Source organism: Perca flavescens, chromosome 14, assembly GCF_004354835.1.
Source record: "Perca flavescens isolate YP-PL-M2 chromosome 14, PFLA_1.0, whole genome shotgun sequence".
In the NCBI taxonomy this organism is placed as follows: domain Eukaryota; kingdom Metazoa; phylum Chordata; class Actinopteri; order Perciformes; family Percidae; genus Perca; species Perca flavescens.
In genome coordinates, this window is record NC_041344.1 from 33,040,920 (window position 1) to 33,064,858 (window position 23,939).

Consider the following 23,939-nt stretch of genomic DNA (forward strand, 5'->3'; position numbering starts at 1 on the left):
CCTGTTTGTTTCAGGATTGAATTTAAAATTGTATTAATTAGGGCCCGAGCGCCGACAGCGGCGAAGGCCCCATTGAAACTGAAGGAATTATTATTATTTTTCTTTCTTTCTTTCTTTCTATTATTTTCCTGTCAAATGAATTGGCTTTTTGAGGGGCTTAACATATTCAAAAACTCACCAAATTTGGCGGCCGCATCAAGTCTGGTGAAAATTTACGTATTTTAAGGGTTTCGGGAATAGGCGCACAAAAATGGCTCGCTAGTGCCCCCTAGAAAGATAAAAAAATTGAGCCCCTGCAGTGCGTTTAACGTAGACTCACGAAACTTGTTACACATATGTAACATGTCAAGATGTACAAAATACTTCATTAGAGCCATACCCTAAACCCAACAGGAAGTCCACCATTTTGATTTCAAAGTTCGAAATTAGTGCGATTTTGGCCATTTCCACATGTCGTACTTTAACGAACTCCTCCTAGAGATTTCATCCGATCAACTTCAAACTCGGTCTGTGCCATCTTAAGATGTTAAAGATGAAAAGTTGTTAAAAGAAAAACTTTTCGTCATAGGGCGTGGCGGCCATTTTGTGCGTTTCGCCGCCGAAACAGGAAGTGGGTGTAACTCGAGTGTACGTTGTCCGATTACCTCGAAACTTTTCAGGATTCATAAGAGTCCAACCCTGAGGACAAATAAAGGCCGATATTTACTTAAAGTCATAGCGCCCCCTAGTGGCAACAGGAAGTAGGCCTAAAAGTCAAGGTGCTATACTTTAACGAACTCCTCCTAGAGATTTCATCCGATGGACTTCAAACTTGGTCTGTACCATCCCAACACCTTAACGCTGAAAAGTTATTAAAAGAAAAACTTTTCGTCAGACGGTGTGGGCGTGGCGTGGCAACCATTTTGAGTGTTCAACGATGAACAAAGAAGTTGTTGTAACTTGAGTGTACGTTGTCGTGTCTGCCCGAAATTTCTCACAATTGACAAGGGTCCAGGCCTGAGGACACCTACAGGCCAAAATTGACTTTTGGTTATAGCGCCCCCCGCTGGCAACAGGAAATCTGCCTTATATGACAAACATCATCCGATTTGCATGAAACTCAGAATGTGTGGTCTATGTGTGATACTGAGCCGCCCCCTATAATATGGCCACGCCCACTTACTCAGGCCACGCCCCCTTTCATAACATTTGAACCGTTTAAAGTAGAGTCTTGTGTGAGGTGTCATTGAACTCAGCAGAGACTTCGTTTTTAATTGGTCATGGTTTGACCCGCCCCCTATGCTTAAGCCCCGCCCTCTTTCATAAAATTTGAACTTTTTAAGGTATACCCTTGTGTGAGGTATCATTGAACTCAGCATAGACTTCTTTCTTCATTGGTGATGGTTTGACCCGCCCCCTATGCTTAAGCCCTGCCCCCTTTCTTAAAATTTGAACCATTTAAGATAGACCCTTGTGTGAGGTATCAATGAACTCAGCAGATACTTCCTTCTTCATTGGTGATGGTTTGGCCCGCCCCCTATGTTGAAGCCACGCCCTTTTGAATAAATGCTGACCCATCTAAGGGGGTATCTTGTGTGAGGTATCATTGAACTCAGCACAGACTTCCTTTTTAATTGGTGACCCGCCCCCTACGCTTTTGCCACGCCCCTTTTCACAGTTAATGAACCGTATGACGTAGAGCAGGGGTCACCAAACTTTTTTCTCTGGGGGCCACATTATCGTTCCTGACTGTGATGGGGGGGGCCGGGGCCAGGTCAGCTATATAACAGAATTGTATGACCCAGACCAAAATGACCACCATTGTGTAGCAGAGATTACTAGCCTGGCACAGCCATCCCCACTACTATATCCACACTACTATATCAACACTTGATTCCTGGCATATATTTGTTTATCTTTACTAGTGGTTTGCAAAAGTAGTAATCGAGTCTTAAAACTTTGTTTAAATTTGAAATACCACAGATATTTCATTTATTTATTTTCTAATAAAAATAACATCAAAGCTGTCAAGGTCAGAAACATCTGCCTAGTTGATATCAATTTTTAAAATAAAAAATAAAAAAAATACCAGATGCAGACATGTTATTATTTTCCAAAAAGCAATTTAAAAAAAAAATTGGCCATGAAGACTTTTGGGGTAGGGGGGGGGCAGAAGGGGGGGGGCCGGTCAAAGGGGCGTGGCGGGCCTGAGTCGGCCCGCGGGCCTTAGTTTGGTGACCCATGACGTAGAGTCTTGTGTGAGCTATCGTTGTACTCGGCGGCGTCCGCCGGTAAACCCGACGCGCGCAGAGGCAGGAGGGCCCGTCCATCGCTGCTCGCAGTTTTAATTGTTTTTAAGATCTTAAATGGGTTCTCGCCTTCTTACTTATCAGAGCTCTTACATGTCCACACGCCAGTCAGAGCACTGAGGTCGTCCAATCAGATGCTCCTCGATGTGCCCAGATCCAGGTTAAAAACCAAAGGTGACCGAGTCTTTTCAGTGGCTGCTCCAAACCTCATGTAAGAACAGCTCGGACCATTGAAACGTTCAAGTCCATGCTTAAGACCAACTATTATTCATCAGCTTTCAATTCAAGTTGAGCTTTGATATCTGGACATTATTGACCTTATTCTTTTTCTACTGTCAGTTATTTTGTATTGTACATCGTGCCTTGTTTGTGTTTATTGTTTCGTTGCTTTTGGAGCATGTTAAGCACTTTGGTCAACTGAGGTTGTTTTTAAACGTGCTACATAAATAAAATTGAAATTGAAAAACAGCTCCGGAAGCAGATTGTTACATAAATAGTAGTCTCCCGTGGCCAGACCCTCCTCCACAGCGCTGCGGAGGAGGGTCTGGATAGTTCTTGCAGCATTCCGGGATGGGAGAAAAACGTGCTCTGGTTTATTGACATTTCTTTAAACCAATCACAATTGTGATGGGTGGTGCTAAGCACCAAGCGGAGCCACGTTGCCTCTGCTAAATAGTCTCAGGAAGGAACTTGTTTTGGTGGAACATGTTTACGTTCAAAAGTAGTTTTAGTCGTGCAACAGAAAACTCAGATTGGACAGATAGTCTAGCTAGCTGTCTGGATTTACCCTGCAGAGATCTGAGGAGCAGTTAACCATAGTCCTCACTCCATAGATTTATTTTTTCTTTACCCCGACGATTAGTGTTAAGCTAATTAGTGGTTTGCGCTAAAACTGGTCACATTTGATTAGCATGAAAACATATCCCAGAGAACGGTCGACTCGGGACCCATGTGTTATTAAGCCGGATTTCTCCTTTAATGCTAATGTTCGACACAGAAACAGAAAACACATGAACAATAATTAGGGACGCACCGAAATGAAAATTCTTGGCCAAGACCGAAAACCAAAACACCGAAAGAAATTATGCCAATTATTAGTACCATTGCATTTATGGCTATGACTGTGTAGTAACTTTGCTAAAATCAAGGCATTGCAATTGTATAAATTAATATTAAAGTTTAATTAAAAAAATATCTAGCAGAAATATGGCTACAATCTGATAGTCACATACAGTATATAGTAGCCTAAGAACAGAATAGCTTACCTATTGTTGTTGTTATTATTATTATTATTATTATTATTTGAGGCACTTTCTTGCAGGATTTCACTCAACATATCGGACAACGAGGGTGCATGCCCCTCATCTGGTGCAGAGAGACAAGTCTTTTTTTCGGGTTCTCCGCATCCATCGCGGCCTGGATCATTTCTTGTGCACCCTACTTTATTTCCCCATCCAAGTAATGGTCTTTATAACGCGGATCAAGTACAGTCGCGATGAAGTGCAGAGGATCCGAATAGATCTCACTGAAACGTGTGCTGACAGACTCTAAGAGCGTACTTTTCATTGTTTTCACTCCGTGGTCCGTCTCAACCTCTTTGCTTAGGAGATGCTTTGCAGGTGGAACGGATCAGGTACTGACACACGTGCAGGTCGCAGTTTCTGTTTGCGGCATCACAACATTTTCGGCCGTATTATTTCGGTGATAAAAGTATTTCGGCTGAAATTTTTGGTGGCCGAATATTTGGTGCATCCCTAACAATAATCAGTCCCTCCAGGATTTTGCGGCTTTTTTTTGAGATTGTTACGGTCCGAAATGCCTGATTTCGCGGGAACTTTTGTAAAAAATTGCGATAGAAGTTGCTATGTTTTTTGTATGTTTGTTGCAATGAAGTTGCGGGAGACAGTGAAAGTTGCAAAAAAAGTTGCTTTTTTTTGTATAGTTCTTTAAAAATATAAGGAAACTTGTTTGGGGGAGAATAAAACTACTCTGGGCTGAGTTTTCCTAGTGACCTTACCAAAAAGGCTCAGGATGCTGCAAATGTTGGTATAATATGAAAATGGCTGGTGCAGACAGCCGACAGGATTGAAACAGCAGCAGCTTCAGTGACTTTAGAGTGAAAAATCGTTACAGCGTACGTTGATGTTCAAATGTATACAGGTTGGCAGGACGGTCTGAAATGTTTTGCACAGTCTTTTGCTGTACGTTTGGTTGGTAAATGTGAGATGTTTGAGTCTTGTCTTCACATCGGAAACAAGCTCTCTCTCACTCCCACTTGGTCAGTGGCTCTCAGAGTCACATTATTCTGACGTGAAGTCTGGCACGTGGGACTGCTGGGATTGGTTGGAGTCGCTGGAAACTCCGGTTATTGGTCAAATTTGCGGAAAAGTTGCGGTGATTGGTCAAAATTGCGAGTCGCACCAAAGTTACGGTGATTGGTTGAATTTGCGTGAATTGGCGACATCGCGAAATCCTGAAGGGACTGAATAATGGTAAGAATATGTAAAATACAGGGTGTATTTTTAATACACAACACACTTTCCAAAGTGTTTACCACACAGTTTTCCCTCATGCAGCACAGTTATATCATCATTATCGTTATATCAGCTTAGCCTGAATTTAGATATTTAGTCATTGATGTGGTTTGTGTTGATGATCCTCAGTCATGTTGCCTATGCTTCAGGTGGTCTGGACTCGAGTTTGGTTGCTGCTACACTGGTGAAGCTGGCCAAGGAGGAAAAGCTGCAGTATCCCATCCAGACATTTTCCATCGGGTCAGAGGACAGTCCAGACATCATAGCTGCTCGCAAGGTCAGTCCCTTTTCACATAATGTGTTCCCTGGCAGCATCTTTAATACTTCACATAATTGGCCATAACTTGACAGCAGCACGGTGGCCCAATAGGCACCACGTTGGGCTCACAGCAAGAAGGTACAGGGTTCGAAACCCTTGTTGTCCCGGGCCTTTCCGTATGGAGTTTGCATGTTCTCCTGGGTCTGAATGGGGTTTTCTCCGGGTGCTCCGGTTTCCCCCACCACTAAAAACATGTTCCCCTCCCTCTCACTTAAAAGATGACACAGTAACTACAATATTCCAAATCATTCAACAAAATAGTAACAAAATAGAAAATAAACCAAATATTTAAATGACTAAACCATAAGCCCATACACGTCTCTCCCCCAGTACAAAGTTTCCTCGGAGCCTCCAGAAAGCTCAGGTACTTTCCCCATTTTCTAGTATAGACATCCAATCTGACAAGTAACACAATGTGCTTCGTACAAAAGCGACATAAAATAAAACTTTGTTCAATTAAACACTTTAAAATAGAAACAAAACATGTATAGAACACACACACACACACACACACACACACACACACACACACACACACAAGCTAAAGATTAAAATTGAACATCGACAAACTCAGTTATTCCTAGACTTTTGTAAAAAGCAATTTTTTTTTTAAGTGTTTTGTTTGTTTTGTTTAACCGGTCTACATGTGTTTTGTGGATTTGGAGAAGGCGTATGACCGGGTCCCCCGGGAGATACTGTGGGAGGTGCTGCGGGAGTATGGGGTGAGGGGGTCTCTACTCAGGGCCATCCAATCTCTGTATGACCAAAGTGAGAGCTGTGTCCGGGTTCTCGGTAGTAAGTCGGACTCGTTTCAGGTGAGGGTTGGCCTCCGCCAGGGCTGCGCTTTGTCACCAATCCTGTTTGTAATATTTATGGACAGGATATCGAGGCGTAGTCGGGGTGGGGAGGGGTTGCAGTTTGGTGGGCTGGGGATCTCATCGCTGCTCTTTGCAGATGATGTGGTCCTGATGGCATCATCGGCCTGCGACCTTCAGCACTCACTGGATCGGTTCGCAACCGAGTGTGAAGCGGTTGGGATGAGGATCAGCCCCTCTAAATCTGAGGCCATGGTTCTCAGCAGGAAACCGATGGAATGCCTTCTCCAGGTAGGGAATGAGTCCTTACCCCAAGTGAAGGAGTTCAAGTACCTTGGGGTTTTGTTCGCGAGTGAGGGGACAATGGGGCGGGAGATTGGTCGGAGAATCGGGCGCAGCGGGTGCGGTATTGCATTCAATCTATCGCACCGCCAGGACGAAAAGAGAGCTGAGCCAGAAGGCAAAGCTCTCGATCTACCGGTCAGTTTTCGTTCCTACCCTCACCTATGGTCATGAAGGCTGGGTCATGACCAAAAGAACGAGATCCAGGGTACAAGCGGCTGAAATGGGTTTCCTCAGGAGGGTGGCTGGCGTCTCCCTTAGAGATAGGGTGAGAAGCTCAGTCATCCGTGAGGAGCTCAGAGTAGAGCCGCTGCTCCTTTGCGTCGAAAGGAGCCAGTTGAGGTGGTTCGGGCATCTGGTAAGGATGCCCCCTGGGCGCCTCCCTAGGGAGGTGTTCCAGGCATGTCCAGCTGGGAGGAGGCCTCGGGGAAGACCCAGGACTAGGTGGAGGGAATATATCTCCAACCTGGCTTGGGAACGCCTCGGGATCCCCCAGTCGGAGCTGGTTAATGTTGCTCGGGAAAGGGAAGTTTGGGGTCCCCTGCTGGAGCTGCTCCCCCCGCGACCCGACACCGGATAAGCGGACGAAGATGGATGGATGGAGTGTGGAAGCCTCTCTCAGTTCCACTGGCAGGGTGTTCCATATAATTGGGGCATAGACACAGAAAGCAGCCTTCTCTGCTCTCCAGTTCCAGCGAGGGGTGGTTAAAGCTACATTGTGATAAGAATTTGGTGAAATTGTATATGACAACCAACTAAATATTACTTTCTAGCCCTTCCTCCAACGGTGGCCGAACCCGAAATTAGCTCTGTCCATCGTAGAGTTTAGATTCTCTGCCCGAGCCCGGCCCGACTTCGGGCCGGGCCGGGCCGTTATTTTCCGCCACTATCCTCGGGCCGGGCCGGACCCTTGATCAAGCATTTGTGTTTTTCTTAATCATTACTTTAGCCTAATTGGGTGGGGAGAAAGCTATGCCATAATCAGAACTATTATCTATTTAGGCCAAAGTAACAAATGTGTCCAAAAAGTTACACAAGTTGGACTACAGTTACAAAATGCAACATGTGTCATGTGCGGAGTCTCCTCCTCTCGCACGCATCACACCGGGGCTGTGGGCTGTATGGTGGAGCTTAAGTGCAACATGGAGCTTGAGGATGTAAAGAAAAAAAGAAAAACGGGAGAATTACCTTTGAGCAAGTTTAGAGGAAAGTCGGAGGTATGGGACCATTTTAAACAAGTCGTGGGAAGTGACAACATATGTGTCGGCTTTGTTGAGTGCATTAAGTGCGGCTGCTGTTCGCCTATGACAGCAAATAAAACGGAGAAGTGGATGATGAACAGACACATGAAGCAGGCTCGCCAAGGCAGAAAAGATGATAGTCAGCCTTCAACCTCCTCTTCTGTTACTTCTCCAAGCGTAGGCTCCCCCTGAGGGCGAGGCAAGCGGACCAGCCCTCCCAGAGAAATACGTTGAGTTTTTTACTTTTCTTCATTCAGATCCATTTGCGATCCGTTCCATTCTGAATAAACAAACAGCGCAGTTTACATGCTTCGCTCCTGTTGCATTATTCATTAAGATCATTTTAAACAGATTTCTGCAGTTCAAACAACTCTGAATTGTAGTTGAGAACGTCAGTTATAACGGCCCACGGATTAAAAAAGTGTCGGGTTAAAATCGGGCTCGGGCTCATAATTCCAGTTAATTCCGGGCTGGGCTCGGACACAACGTGCACGGGCTCGGGCTGGGTTGGGCTTGATTTTTTGGGCCCGAACGAAGCTCTACTCCATCGTTTACACGCAGCTGTTCTAGCCACTCCAATATTAACTTTGAATTAATCCCTGGCAAGTAATCTCCCCCTTTGCTTTTGTCATGGTGCCAATAGGTGTAAGAGGGCAAAATGCAGAGGTATGTCCCTCTTTGGCTAATGTCTTTAAAGATGGAGGAGCTATATGGCTGCCATCATTCGAGCGAGTTGCTCCTATGTATTCTGAATGGTTCTGAATATCAGATTCTAAGCTTATGAGAATACTTTGATTAGCTGGTGGAAGTAATTACACATGAATGAGCACATATTTGTGAAAGAACAAAGGGGTTTTCGCTAAGAATCAACTCAAAACATTACACAATGTAGGTTTAAGAGACCGCTGCCTGACATCTGAGGCTTCTTCCTGGTTCATATCTAACGAGCATGTCTCTAATATACTGAGGTGCAAGGCCATTAAGAGCTACGAGCAGAATCTTAAAATCAATATATACTGTGTGTGTGTGTGTGTGTGTGTGTGTGTGTGTGTGTGTGTGTGTGTGTGTGTGTGTGTTTGGTATTTGATATTTTTTTTATGGTTTGCGGTTGTGTTTGTCAGGTGGCAGCTCACATTGGCAGCGAACACCACGAGGTGAACTTCAGTGCAGAAGAAGGCATCCAAGCTGTAGAGGAAGTCATCTTTCACCTGGAGACCTATGACATCACCACCATACGGGCCTCTGTGGGTGAGTGGGGGGGTGTAGCACGCCAGTAAACCTAGGCTGAGTTTGAAATCACAATCGTTTCTTTATACTTTTAGTAAAGTATGCCGTGTTTTCCCTCACTTTGTGGTGCGCTTATTTAGTGGATGGTTTAGGCTCAAGAAAATTATACATTTTCAATGTAAAAAAAAAAAATCAACGTCCCCATACATTTTGTTTCTTTGTGGGTTTTTGTGTCTCTTTGTAGTCGTGTTGGGTCTCTTTTTGGTCATTTTTGTTTTCTTTGGGGTTGTTTTGGGTCCCTGTGGTCATTTAGCGTTTCTCTTTGTAGTCCCATTTGTGTTTCTTTGTGTTAGTTTTGTGTCTCTTTTTCACATAATTTTGGAATGTTTTATTACCATATCTGTATCTTAAAAACATTGGAAAAGTTAGAACAGATCATAAATAAAACTCAAAAAGTTTAAAGATAAAACTTAAAGCTAAAGAAGTCCGACTACAATCATTAGATCTAAGAAAAGTCTTTAAAAACACAACAGGATGTCACACAAATGGGCTGTCGCACTTCCCCTGCGGCAAATCACAGAATCACTTTTCTTGGTGTGAATTCCCACTTAGGCTGTGTCACTTGCTTATACAAAGTGGCATAATCTGATTAATTGAGTGGTATTTTTCTTACATTTTATGTCGAAATAAAACAAAATACCATTGGTCGAAGGTCCAATTTGTTATCTCATATTGGTGCCATTCTACATTAATTCGGTATTAGGTACCTTTTTTGTCACTTATGTTTAAGAACAAAATCTACATTATTTACAGTGGGTTTAAATCTGCGACGACAATTCAGTAGTCAGGAGTTCACAGCTTTTCTCTGTCTGGACATTTTCACATCTCTGAAAGGTCACCTCACATTTCTGCCGATCGCTGTGAGAAAACTGTGACTGCTGCATTCCTTTTCTTTCTGATTGGCTTGTTTTGAATCCCAGTGGAATCCAGTGAGATTAGTCAAATGGTGAAAGAGGTCAACGGAGGTAACACATGGGACATTTTACTGTGCCCTTTACCCAGCACTACATCATCATATTAAAGTGCTCATATTATGCTCATTTTCAGGTTCATAATTGTATTTAGAGTTTGTACCAGAATAGGTTTATGTGGTTTAATTTTCAGAAAACACCATATATTTGTTGTACTGCACATTGCTGCAGCTCCTCTTTTCACCCTGTGTGTTGAGCTCTCTGTTTTAGCTACAGAGTGAGACATCTCACTTCTGTTCCATCTTTGTTGGGAGTCACACAAATGCGCAGTAGCTAGGTAAGGACTACTAGCCAGTCAGAAGCAGAGTATGAGAGCGTGCCATGCTAGCAACTAGGCGAGCATTATAACGTGTGTTACAAAGTGATGTAGATTTGTCTCTGAAGTAAAGGCTGGACTACAATAGAGCTGTTTGGAGCAGTTTGTGAACCGTGTTTTCTGTTGGAGATGGTAAGGCCCTTTGGGGGGACTTTGGGCTTTTTCACTTTGTAAACCTATGACATGCATAAAAAGATATATAACACAATAAAGGAAAGGGGAAAAGCCAAAAAGCATAATATGAGCACTTTAATGATACAAATATAGACTGCACAGTCCGCAATTATAAAATCATAATTGTTGGGTTGTAGCAGGGAGGAGTAGGGAATGACGGACCCAAAATGCAGAGAGCAGGCAGGCAGGAGAACGTTTGAAGTGGAGGATTTATTAAGGAAACACAAACAAACCAAGGGAGTCCTGTTAGCTGCAGCACGACCCAAACAGTCACAACAAGTCAACCCCGGAGGGGAGAGGGAAGGCACTAGAGCCACTCGGGGCAAGGGAAACAAAGAAAGGCCAAAGGGAACAGAGTGTCCTGGGGCACAGGGAACAGAGAGTCCTGGGGCACAGGGAACAGAGAGGCTTCTGCAGCAGGGGGCCACAGAGAAGGCAGAATCCTTCAGGCGGCCGGCAACGAAGGTAGCGCCCCTCAGGCGACCAAGCAGGATGGGGAGGACTTCGAGGTGGTGGTTGGCGAAGGCAGAACCCTTCAGGTGACCGTTGGCGAAGGCAAAACCCTTCAGGCGACCGTTGGTGAAGGCCGCTAGCAGGCAGGGAGTCTGGGAAGGGACTGCACGCCAGCCCAGGAGAGCTGTACGCCAGCCCAGGGTCAGGAGGACTGCACGCCAGCCCAGGAGAGCTGCACGCCAGCCCAGGGTCAGGAGGACTGCACGCCAGCCCAGGAGAGCTGCACGCCAGCCCAGGGTCAGGAGGACTGCATGCCAGCCCAGGAGAGCTGCACGCCAGCCCAGGGTCAGGAGGACTGCATGCCAGCCCAGGGTCAGGAGGACTGCACGCCAGCCCAGGGTCAGGAGGACTGCACGCCAGCCCAGGAGAGCTGCACGCCAGCCCAGGGTCAGGAGGACTGCATGCCAGCCCAGGAGAGCTGCACGCCAGCCCAGGGTCAGGAGGACTGCATGCCAGCCCAGGGTCAGGAGGACTGCACGTCAGCCCAGGGTCAGGAGGACTGCACGTCAGCCCAGGGTCAGGAGGACTGCATGCCAGCCCAGGGTCAGGAGGACTGCACGTCAGCCCAGGGTCAGGAGGACTGCACGTCAGCCCAGGGTCAGGAGAGCTGCACGTCAGCGGCGATTCTGGGCGGCTGCACATCAGCGGCGATTCTGGGCGGCTGCACGTCAACCCAGGGTCAGAAGAGCTGCACGTCAGCTCGGGAACAGAAGGGTTGCACGTCAGCTCGGGAACAGAAGGGTTGCACGGAATCCAAGAAAACAGGAATAACCGGGAGCATAGACGAGGACTGACACTGGGGGACACAAAACACACAAAATGATCTGACAAAGGACAAGGGGAAACACAAAGACTAAATACAGAGGGTAATGAGATAACAAGACAGGTGACACAAGGGCTGGGAAATAGGTGAAACACATTAGGCTGGGCAGAGCAATCAAAAAAGGAGGGAAACACAAGACAGGAAGTAAATCGGACAAGACAAGACAGAAAACCAGAGACTTCAAAATAAAACAGGAAACTGAGCAAAATACAACACAGAAAACAGACTACCAAACTAAGGCAACCCCAAAACCACAACAATAATAATATAAATGACTACAATGCAACTTAATCTACGGTAAATCTGAGCAAAAGGAGTTTTGATTCCATCATACATATGTATATGTCATAAGCAAATAAAGATGAAGTATTAAAGCAGCATGTATATAATGTATTAAATGTGATTATGTGATTCATATTTATATTGCAGATGATGATGATGATGTGACCATATGTTTCCTAATGTGGTCATTTGTTATTTGAACATTTTAGGTTGGTACCGCATGCCATTATTTATAATATGTTATGTTTTATAATTTATAATATTATAAAATGCTCCATACAGAGTGTGGGAAATGAATGCTTCAATGATAATCAATTATCAAGGCTGTTCAAATCCTCCTTTATAATTGCAGCCATCTTTCAAAGGCTTCTATATTATTACTATTATCATTTTAGGGACTTTCATTGTGACGTGTTTGTAATTGGGACACTTTTCAATTATGAAAATGTATATTCTGATGTGACATCTTTGTTTGCCATCTCTTTGTAATTAAATTAAGTTCAATAACATTTTATTTATAGTGTCAAATCCCAACAGGACACTTAACAGATCGAGTAGGTCTAGACCACACTCTATAATTTACAAAGACCCAATAATTCCCCCCAACAGCAAGTCTTTGGTGGCGAGGAAAAACTTTGAACAGGCAGAAACCTCAGACAGACCCTGGCTCTAGGTGGGTGGCCATCTGCTGGTTGGGATACAGAGACACTGATACAGATATACGGAAATATGATTCATAATAATTATAGCAGTTGGCATGATGAACAGTGGCAATTAAAATACCAATAAAGATATAGAATAGAACTATGACTATTGATAATAGTAGTAACAGTGCAGGGTGTTGAGCAGGGAACACCAACCACCATCCAGGTGCCACCACAATCCAAAGAAATCTGCGAGGCGAGAAAACATACGGACTCTGGGGAGTTAAACACTTCTTTTCTTTTTCTTCCACTGTAGGGATGTACTTGGTTTCAAAGTACATCAGGGAGAAGTCGGACAGTGTGGTGATCTTTTCTGGAGAGGGTGCTGATGAGCTGACTCAGGGATACATTTACTTCCACAAGGCGAGTCCTCCACAAACCACTCACTACTTCTGAATCTGAATGAAAAGATTAAGAAATGTTTTATTTTTATTTTTTTTTTGCAAGGGAAGCATTTTGCATGGGAATACTTTGTTAATATTTACTAGATGACAACATACACTACCGGTCAAAAATGTGGGGTCACTTAGAAATTTCCACTCTATTACAGACAGATTACCAGCTGAGATAACTTGCATTGTTTTTTAATCAGGGCAGCAGTTTTCAGATTACATTATGTGCTTACATAATTGCAACAGGGTTGTCGACTGTTGTAGAAAGAAGTGGCTGATCTTTAATGCCCATTATCAGCAACCATTCATCCAATGTTCCAAAGGCACATTCTGTTTACTAATCTGATAAAATTTTAAAAGGCTAACTGAAAAAAAACATCGGAGAACCTTTTTGCAATTATGTAAGCACATAATCTAATCGGAAAACTGCTGCCCTGGTTAAAAAAACAATGCAACTCGGCTGGTATTCTGTCTATAATGGAGTAGAAAAAATGTTAAGCGACCCCAAAATTTGGACCGGTATTGTATATACAAATAATTACTACAAATACAAAAATGTTCCCTTTTAAACCTTCTGCTCCGGTCCCACTGCGAAGGGAATATAGTTAAAGTGACTCGGATCCTTATTCAGACATGAGACCGACATAGTAAAGTGGCAGAGATGACTGTATGGTGTGCATCTTTGAAAGGGGCTTTATTGTTGTTGTAGTATGGGTTCTGACAGTGTTGTGTTCATCTTCCAGGCTCCAACTCCCAAAGCAGCTTCAGAAGACAGTGTTCGCCTGATGAAGGAACTCTACCTGTTTGATGTCCTCCGTGCTGATCGCACCACTGCTGCACACGGGTAACACCTTTCTCTTCGTCAACCACCACCGCCATCACTAAAGGATTCACATTCACTGCAATGTGTCCATGAATCACAAACCAGCAAAAGATGTGTAGTCTTTTGTTGTCCCTTCTGGGCAAATTTTAAAAGCTGAAACCGGCAATTATTCAGTACTTTTGCCTGATTATACTATGTTGCCCATTTATTTTCTATTGATTAACTAATTGATCCATGAATTGGTTGAGATCTATTACATTGTAGGATCGATCTGGCAATATCTCACTTCAAACATAACGTTTTTGGTTGGTTCAGTAAAAATATTATCTGTCCCGCTGAACCCCTGTACTCAAAAATAGAGTCTGCTTCATTTATGCTTCATAAGTCACTTAATCAATTGGGCTGAAAAACACAAGACATAATGGACTGACATTAGAAATATCACTAATTAACTGTGTTATAGTCAAGACCACCTAAACCGCAACCAAGACATTACCAAGAACAGAGTGTGTTGAGACTGAGACAAGACCAAGGGCCCTATTTTAACGATTTAAGCGCGCGGTGTGAAGCGCCTGGCGTTTAGGGCGTGTCCGAATTCACTTTTGCTAGTTGAACGGCACGAGCACTATGCCACCAAAACTCCTCGAGGTGAAGCAGGCATTAAAATAACAATGAAATGCTGTGTTACTGCCTTTCGACTAGGGCAGCATGATATTAGGAAAATCTCTAATTGCGATTATTTTTGACTGATATTGCAATTGCGATATGATTCACGACATTGGAGGGAGTGATCTTTTTTTTTTTTATTTATTTATTTATTTTTAAGATTATTTTTGGGCATTTTAGGCCTTTATTTATAGGACAGCTGAAGACATAAAAGGGGAGAGAGAGGGGGAATGACCGCAAAGGGCCGCAGGTTGGAGTCGAACCGGCGGCCACTGTGTCGAGGAGTACACCTCTGTACATGGACGCCCACTCTACCAGGTGAGCTACTCAGGCGCTCTATTTTTTTGTTTTTTGATAAGAAAAAAAGAAAAGAAAAAAAAAAAAGACAGACCAAGGGACAGCAGGCAAATTCGTCATAGATTAACAGAAATGCTCAACATCATGTAAAACAGGAAAAGAAAAGGAGAAAAAAAAGACATATACATAAAATTAAAATTAATAAAATTATCTATTAATAGATAAAATGTCCAGTTCTTCCAATATACTTCAAATTTCCTCCTGGCATGTCAAATGTTCCATAACATAAATTTCCTGAAGTATTTCTACCCATTCAGCAATTGTTGGGGACTCTTAGCCATTTCCTAGTTATTGCTTTCTTGCTACCTGCTTATAGTATTTGTAACAAATATTTATCTGTCTTTCTCAGCCCTGTTGGTAGATTTCCTAAATACATAACGCTGAAATTAAACTCAAGCTCTGAGCCGATTATTGGCCTAATTGCCGTCACCACCTCTACCCAATACAAAGAAATAATAGGACACTCCCAAAAGATAAGAAAATGACCAGCAGACATATTACCACACATTCTCCAACACTGACCATGTTCAGGATTGTTGCTCTGTGACTTTTTTATATTGGGGGTTATAAAGAATCTTACAGTGTTTTTCCAGGTGAATTCCCTTCACAGACCTGAGCTAGAGGTGGTAGATTGTGTCCTGCAAATATTCAACCAGTCATCTTCGCTTATCTTTATGTTGGCTTCTTTCTCCCACCTCATTTTTACATACATTGTTGAAAGTCCCCTGTCCAACTGTAAACATGAATATAATAGTATTACCCTTACATGCGTCGATGAATATTCTAATCAGGTTCGTTCTCTTCTCTCCAGTAGTTTTAATATGTTTATCAAAGTAGTGTCTTAGTTGAAGGTATCTGAAGAAATCTTCCTTCCCTAAATTTTATGTATCTATGAGTTTTTGAAAGGTATCCAAACTGTCAGTGGAGTATATTATACAGTATGAAGTGATACCTGAATTCATCCAGTGTTTGAATCTACTGTCCAGTCCACCTGGTGCAAATTCTGTATCATATTTCACCCAACATAATATTCGTAATATTTCTTTCAAATTCCTTATTTTTAAGTAGTTTGTGCCAGATGTTAAGAGGGATTGCAATCCACTTTGTTCAAATGTTCCTTCAGGAGAATTTTTTTTCTCCCAGTATAGAATGGAGAGGTATGCTTATTTGACTTTGCTCTAGGACCTTCCATTTTGCATCACACTCAGGGTTACACAAACAAACCAGAGAACGTAACTGTGCTGCTCTGTAATAATCTTCCAAGCACGGTAGAGCCATACCACCTTTGTCCCTGGGGAGTTGTAATGTTTGAAATCTAATCCTTGGTTTTTGTTTTCCCCAAAAAAGAGATGAGATGATTCTATTCTGAATTGTTTGGGAGGCACTTCAACAGGCATTGATTGAAAAAGAAAAAGCAGCCTGCTGTATATTCATCTTTATAGCATCTATTCGGTACATGTCCATTGGTAATAATGACCAACGATTTAGGTCTGCTTTAATATCAGCTGTTATACAGTAGAAATGTAATTGTGGTCATAAGGCAGAGACCTCTTTAGGTATGTGTACCCCTACATATTTAATTGTATTACCTTTCCATTTAAATTGACAGATTTTGTAAATCTTTTGTTGTGGTTCGTAGTTGAAGGTAAGCATTTGAGTTTTATGCAGATGCAATTTATAGCCGGAATATGAACAAAAATTTTTAAGAAGAGGTAATAATTTGGGCAAACTTGCATTAGGACTGGTGTGTGTCGTCCGCATATGCACATTTCTTATATCACTATATCCTTGTCTTCTCTAATTGCCTGCGACAGAGGCTCTATGAAGAGGGCGAAAAGAGTGGGACTGACGGGGCATCCCTGTCGACATCCCCTTTCAAGAAATATTGTTTTGGATAGGTCCCCATTTATTTTAATTCTAGCTGTAGGTGAGGAGTATAGGGAGTTCAAACATCTAATCACCTGGTCATCAAAACCAAAGCGCCTAAGGACCAAATATAACTAGAACTGCAAGCAGTTATGACGGGGCCCAAGCCGCTAATGCCAGTCGCCTCCGATGCCAGTCGCCTCCGATGCTAGTCGTCCCCGACGCCCCGGGGAGCTGCACCAGTTGCCCCCGATGACCCGGGAAGCTGCGCCAATGCGGGACCTGAAGCATTACGTAGGGGGGCAAACGTTGGTGAATATCGAGAGGTTTGATGCACAAGGTCTGCGTGCGGTACTCCGCCGTTGCAAATGTAGTGGTTAACAGTTCATCTCCATGCATATACAGACTACCTTTAACAATTCTCTACTATAAACAAACTTCTTAAACCCCCCTACCACAGGGGTCAGCAGAGAGAAATGAGAGAGTGACTGAGAGGGTGGAGGGGGGTAGGCAGGTGTGGTGGTTGAAGGAGCAGGAGAGGTGGTCTGGTTGTTGTAAATGGTGTCATAGGCACCGATTGATGTTTTCCTCCGCTCAACGGCACACGTCGTTTAAAAAAAAATAAAGTAGTCAAAGTTGTTTGCATTTTAGGACAGTGGCCGACAAGAACACACGCGCCTATTAACTCGATAATAAAGCTGTAAAGTAGGCTTTCAACTCAGGACAGCGCCACTTCTCACAAATACAGATCTTCGTGGGAAATTAAGAATCAATGCCACCGACATAACCAATCACACTATGACAGACTCTCCACTTAGCACCAACTGCAATGTTTAATGGCACGGTATCAGCGTATATAAATGGTGTTAATTTTGGATTGAAAAAGTGGGAGAAAAGAGTTACATTTGTCCACTGTGAAGGTTGTAGAAACTTTGTCAGGTGGGTAAAGAAGTTTCTTTATTGTAGAACACCAGGGGAGCACACGAAAGCGAAAACCAAAACCAGTAGGAGGTAAACATCAGTAAATATTGAGAAGTGTGAGCTGCAAGGTCTTTGATACATTCCCATTGCAAATATTCCATTAACATTGATTAACAGGGCAAAACACTCATATGTTGATTATAGCGCCCACTAATGGCCAATCTTTGCCAAATTTGGTACAAATCCTCAGAGCGGCATGTCCAACGAGCAACACATCTACAGTTCTATATATTTTGAGTCATCCAGTGCAAAAATAAAAATATTGAACATTATAACTCATAATGGACAAACTATTAACATTTCATACACACAGTGTATCAATCGGCGATGAACAGTATGGATTAATTTCACAAAGACGTGAAAAACTCTGGACTTCTAGGCTGGATGCAAAACCTTCTGTAAGGGCTAGGAAGACAAAGAAAACACCAGCAGAAAGGAGCAACTGTTAGCTTTTAGCTCCAAACCCTACACTTCGACTATTTATAATTATGAAGTTATAAAGTTATTATTAAAAAGTGCCTTTTGGCGTTGCATACAACATGCTCGACCTCAGAAGGGATTAAAAGGCCCAAACTGGTAGATGTTGACTATAGCTTACCCCAGGGGTCAGCAACCTTTTTGATATGAAGTGCCCTTTTCAAAATGTCTTGTTTATTAGTGTGCCATGTTAACATAATTTTTTTTTATGAAATCACATCTAAATGTAATATCCAGGGAATCTGTAATAATCAGGACCTTGTAATTATTATTATTGTATATTATTATTATTATTATTATCATTATGGAAACATGGTTTTAGTATGCAGTCCTGATTGGTGGAAAATGGGCTGACAAAAATATCACTGTCAAAGAGCCTGAAGCGAAAAGTTGTGGAAAAACCCAGCTTTAATGATGAATGGACTGATAAGCAGGTCCTGTATGTCTCATTTTCAATGAAACGATGCTGTGGCAAAATAATAACACAACCAGCATCATTATCAAGAATGAAGAACACGAACATAACAATGTGCATATTAAGTAGCCACATGTCTTTGTTTTGGTCTTATAATGCATCCATATTTACCTCTCCAGCGGAGAGGATGGTTTCTTCAGACAGCTTAAGTTTATAAGAATTTGTCCAAATTTCAAGATCCCTGCAAACTAAGATACAAAAACAGACTACAAACCAACAGCTTTTGCTTTAGCTTGTTTTGTAAAAATTCGCTATTTGCAGAGTAGAGCTGTGTTTGCGTAAAACAGCGCAATGGACAAGAGTGGACTGAGCAGACAGAGCAGATTGAATTATCGCTTTCTACATGTTTATGCCGGTCTACACAGGTGAGTGCACTCATAAGTATTGACTTTTAACTCACGAAGGTTTAATTGTAGCCACCTTACATTAACAAGACGTTAGTTCATCTGCCCCAGCGGCAGTTGGTAATCCTCTTTGTATTGTTCCCAGTCAGAGATATGAGTCAATCAAACTACCGTAAATAACAGGCGCCGATTTATATTTTCCTCCGTGGGTGCTCACACGCGCACACCCTTTAAAAAAAAAAAAATGTTTGCATTTCAGAACCTTAGGAAATGGACAGCGGCCGACACGAACACACACGCCGTAAAGTAAGCTATCTTTCAACTCAGGACAGCGCCACTTCTCACAGATAGGATTGGAGATGAGAAGTTTAATCAGCTTCGTGGGAAATTATAAATCAATGCCACCGACATGACCAATCACACTATGACAGACGCTCCACTTAGCACCACCTGCAATGTTTAATATTAAATTAATATAAAAATGAACTGGCAGTCTGGCACACGTGGGTGCTCAGTATTTTTCGGCACCTATGAGGTCGGCAACTGTGAACGTTGTAATTTGGCATGCGGATGATTTTTGAGCCATGATTTCAACACATCAATAACTCTCTTGCACATATATTGCCAGCGTGCCATTGGTTAAGGTGCCGCGTGCCCATGGTGGCACGCGTGCCTAAGGTTGCCGACCCCTGGCTTACCCTAATGGCCGATCTTGGCCAAATTTGGTACAGAGCCTCAGAGCGCCATGCCGAACGAGCATTACAAGTTTTGTGTTGATTGCTTTTACTGTGGCAGATGTATTGCAATTGCAAATTTCCAATTTAAATGCATTGAGTTATTGGGAAAAACAAATAAACGTTGCTTATAGCGCCCCCTAAAGGCCGATCTTCGCCAAATTTAGTACAGAGCATCGTAGTGGAATGTTGAACAAGGATCTCAAGTTATTTGCTGATAACATTAAATTTAACCGAGATATGATATGATACGTGTGTGGTAGCTACATTGTCCTGGTTTTGCCTGTTTTTTTACAAAGCCTGTCTAGTCTGTGTCTATCAGATCTGGGATTATGTTTTCCAGTCGTTTTGCAAGTATTGACGCATACAATATATAATCTATGTTTAAAACTGATATAGGTCTATAAGAGCTGCAGTCTGTTTTGTTTTTACCCATTTTAGGAATTACTGAAATTACTGCTTGTCTCCAGGACAACGGGGTCTCGCCACCTGCCTATAACATAGTTAAAACGATCCTTGAGCATTGGTGTTATTGTTTCCCTGAGGGTTTTATACCATTCTGATGGATACCCATCGGCCCCTGGCATTTTATTCGCTTTCAATCTTGATATTGCCTTGTTTATTTCATTGTCCGTTATCTCCTGGGTTATTATTTAGTTCTGCTCTGTCCCTACAGATGGTAAATCCAAAGACGTTAGAAAGGATTATATGACAGCTCACTCAGTTGTCCGAGGTTGAGCATATCATTTTGTGTAGTACGTTTCAAAGGCATTTTGTATGTCTTCCAAATTATGATACATCTCATTGGACCTGGGGTCCTTCACTTTATGTATAAGTCTCTCAGCCTGTTGTTTCTGTATTCTTCATGCAAGTAGTTTCTTAGACTTAGGGCCATTCTCATAGAAATTTAGTTTAATTAGTTTAGCTCTCTTCTCTACTTGGTTTTCATATAGGCTGTTTATGTTAGTCTCCAGTATGTCATTCAGGATACTGGTGTCATTATACTCCATATGTTTACTCTCCAGTGAACTTCCCAATCAGGTCCTTAATTTGTCTCTCTTTTTCTTTTTTCTTCTGGTCCAACCACATCATGAGTTTACCTCTAATAGCAGCTTTTGCAGCATCACATAGTGTACTAAGAGACACTGCTCCATTATTATTATGGGTCATATAATCTTTAAATTCTGTCTTTATATACTTTTGACACTGAGGGTCAAAAGTCTCTTTGGGCTTATTGTCTAAATGCAATGTTAAGTACACCCCTGCATGGTCAGAAATGTCTCTTACCCCTGTATCACAATTTATAATCATGTAGGCCTATATAATCCTTATAATCTAAATTTAGCATAAAAAAATAGTCAATTCTTGAATACACTGAGTGAGGGTGGGGAAAAAAAGTTAAATGTTTATCATATGGGTGGAGTTCCCTCCATATGTCTATCATTCCTATTTCTTTAGGTCTTATATTTTTTGTTCTATTTGAGGAGTCCAAGGATGGCTGTAGCTGGATGTTCCAGTCCCCCCCACATATCAACACACCTGATGTTTCCATAGAGATCTTATTAAAAACTTTCTTGATCAGCTGTTTATCATGTCCTGGTAGTCTATAGACGTTCATTAATGTAACTTCTTTGTGGTCGATAAAACCTTTGACCAGCAAGTCCGCCCTTCTTTGTCAGTAATTTGTGAGGAGAACTGGAAATTTACATTATTTGAAATTTAGTATAGCTACCCCCCTAAAACTTCCTCTTTTGAAGGAGGAGTAATTCTGCAACTTTTCATGTTCAATGTTTCTTGCCAGAAGATTATGTCTTGTTTTTCCCTTTTCATTTTGGCGATTACTTTGCTTCTTTTTATAGGATTATATAATCCGTTTACATTAAGGGTGATTATTCTGTATTTTTGGCATTTCAGTCAATAGATAAGAAAAAATGTTACCAAGACGTTTAAGCATCCCTGGAAGGCCTGAACAAATGAACTTCTGTCTGTGAATCAAAATTAAACTTAACACATAAACGCTTAACATTAGTGACTTCCATCTCTGAAGTATGAATTCTCCTTCCAAAACAGGAGGGGGAGCCCTACATCTGGAAGGGGCCCCTCTAAGTGTGGACTTACAAAATCTCTGACTACATGAAATTAGAACAGTCCACATAGAAAGAACAGACATAAATTCCCAGATGTGGTCAGTTTCAATTACTCAACCTTACAATAGGAAAATTTGCCTGGTCTCATATTACCTCCTAGAAATATAGTCCGACGTAGAAATATGGTAGGCTACACTCTTACCGGCCTCTTCAAAAGCCGTCGTTGCGTCAAAATCCCTTTAGTTTCTCCTGGATGTGTTTCATGCGTGCCTCCCGGTGACGACGTGATGTATCACCTGCCGTTTCCCAGGGAGGTTGTCTCCGTCTCGCCGCGGGTGTAGCACGGTCTTCCGCCGGAGTCCTGGCTCCGCCGTTCAGCATCAATCCCCTTTTCTTCAGGTCATCCATTGCCTCTGATGCCCTGTTGTAGATAACTGCACCGGTGTGGAGAAACACTCTGAGTTTTGCTGGGTGAAGAGTTCTTTAAGGGCCTTTCTGATGGTGGAGTAAGCCTTTCTTTTCATAACTATTTCCGTTGGGTAGTCTTGTTCGAAAAAAGACTCTTCTCCCGTCATATTGGATGTTATTATTTTTTCCAGGCGGTGCGGAGCATCAGCTCTTTGGTTTTATACTCCAGGAAATAGGCAACCCTAGAGGGTGGTTTGGCTCCAAGGGGCCGGTGAGAGTGTTGTAATAGGGAGGGTGACCTCGGGGAGGGACAGCTCTGCTTTAATAAATGTCTCTAAGAACTCCTGTACATTGTCTCCCTCGGCCCCCTCTGGGATCCCGTGGATGCATATGTTGTCTCTTCGACTCTGTCGGTTATTTCTTTTAAATCCGTAACGATAGCACTTAGCTTTTGGCTAACGTCTACCCTGAAGTTCACCAGTTCCTTCGTTAGTGGCCCCATTGTTTCAAATGGACCGCCTTTAACTCGGCAATAATGTTAGCTTGGATAGCTTCCATAGCTTCGTGGTAGGCTTGCTCTCTAGCACCGTTGTCAGTATCTCCACTTTCAGTTGGCGATTTATCGTCTATCTTTGGGTTTTGTTGCGATCTTCCTTTTGTCCTTTTCCTGTTTCCCCCTCTCATGCTATAATGACAACTTTTCCTACCTGGATAACCAGTATTTATTTCGGGGGAGTAAGACCGTCTGGGAGCTCTAACTTAAGCTGTTGGCCGTGTCTGCGCCATGCTGGAAGCCCGGGAATGATCATTTTTGTATCATTATTCTCATTTTCATTGAAAAATATCTTTAAAAAAAGAAAAAAAAAATTGAAGTGTGATATATTTTTTTTTTTTTTTTTTGAGGATCTGTACTAAACTGAATTTTTTTCTTTAGTCTGTAGAATACAATTTGTAGGCCGGGATGTCTTCGCAGCACCACAATACTTTATTTTAGAATGGTTTGACACATATTTTGTCTTTAACAAATATTGCGCCCCCCCCCTGCGATTTGGATATTGCGCTAGTTGATATTGCTATTTTGATAAAATTGCAATTAATTGTGCGCCCTACTTTAGACCAAGTTTTTGTTGGTCAATGGTGTGATCACTTCCCGCTGCCTCATGATAGCAATACGCCCAGAATGCACCTGAACACACCTCCCTGGAAGACCAGCATGCCCATGGGCGCAGGTGCATTTGCTATTTAAACAACGCGGGTGCTGGGTGGGAAATTGACAACTGCATCTGTCTTAAACTAGCAAAGACACTAGCGTCGGGCTTTGCGCTGCGCCGTGCTGGGTGCAAAATAGAGCCTTAAAGGGAAACTTCACCGATTAGCATTAAGCATTGTATCAGTAGAACCCCGGTAGTATTTTTGAATGACCATGCTTCCCTCCCTCATGTCCCCCTGAGAGGGGAGATCTCTGTATTGAGGGTCTGGAAAAAAGCCTCAGATGACGCAAAATGACGATTTTTGCGTCATCTGAGGCTTTTTTGCCCAGAGGCAAAAGACTACAGCCTGTATTCATTGTGTATTAGGAGCCACTTCCGCATAGCCCAAATGGGGTTGGACTGTCGGCTTTTTCCGGAGATTGCCGAGGAAAAAACGAGTGTCAGCCATCTTGAATCCTCGCTTAGCTTCTCAGCAGGAGCAGAAACTGTTCATCCCGACGAAAATTTAG

General features: G+C 42.6%; 1 protein-coding gene across 1 annotated transcript in view; it reads left to right on the plus strand.

The window, feature by feature from the left end:
* asns (asparagine synthetase) overlaps positions 1-23,939 on the plus strand; it is a 45,101-nt gene that overhangs the window by 8,854 nt on the left and 12,308 nt on the right. The window contains exons 6-9 of the mRNA XM_028598328.1: positions 4,972-5,099; positions 8,661-8,787; positions 12,866-12,972; positions 13,745-13,845. Of these exons, the coding sequence (XP_028454129.1) occupies positions 4,972-5,099; positions 8,661-8,787; positions 12,866-12,972; positions 13,745-13,845 (463 nt within the window). The remainder of the gene's footprint in view (positions 1-4,971; positions 5,100-8,660; positions 8,788-12,865; positions 12,973-13,744; positions 13,846-23,939) is intronic.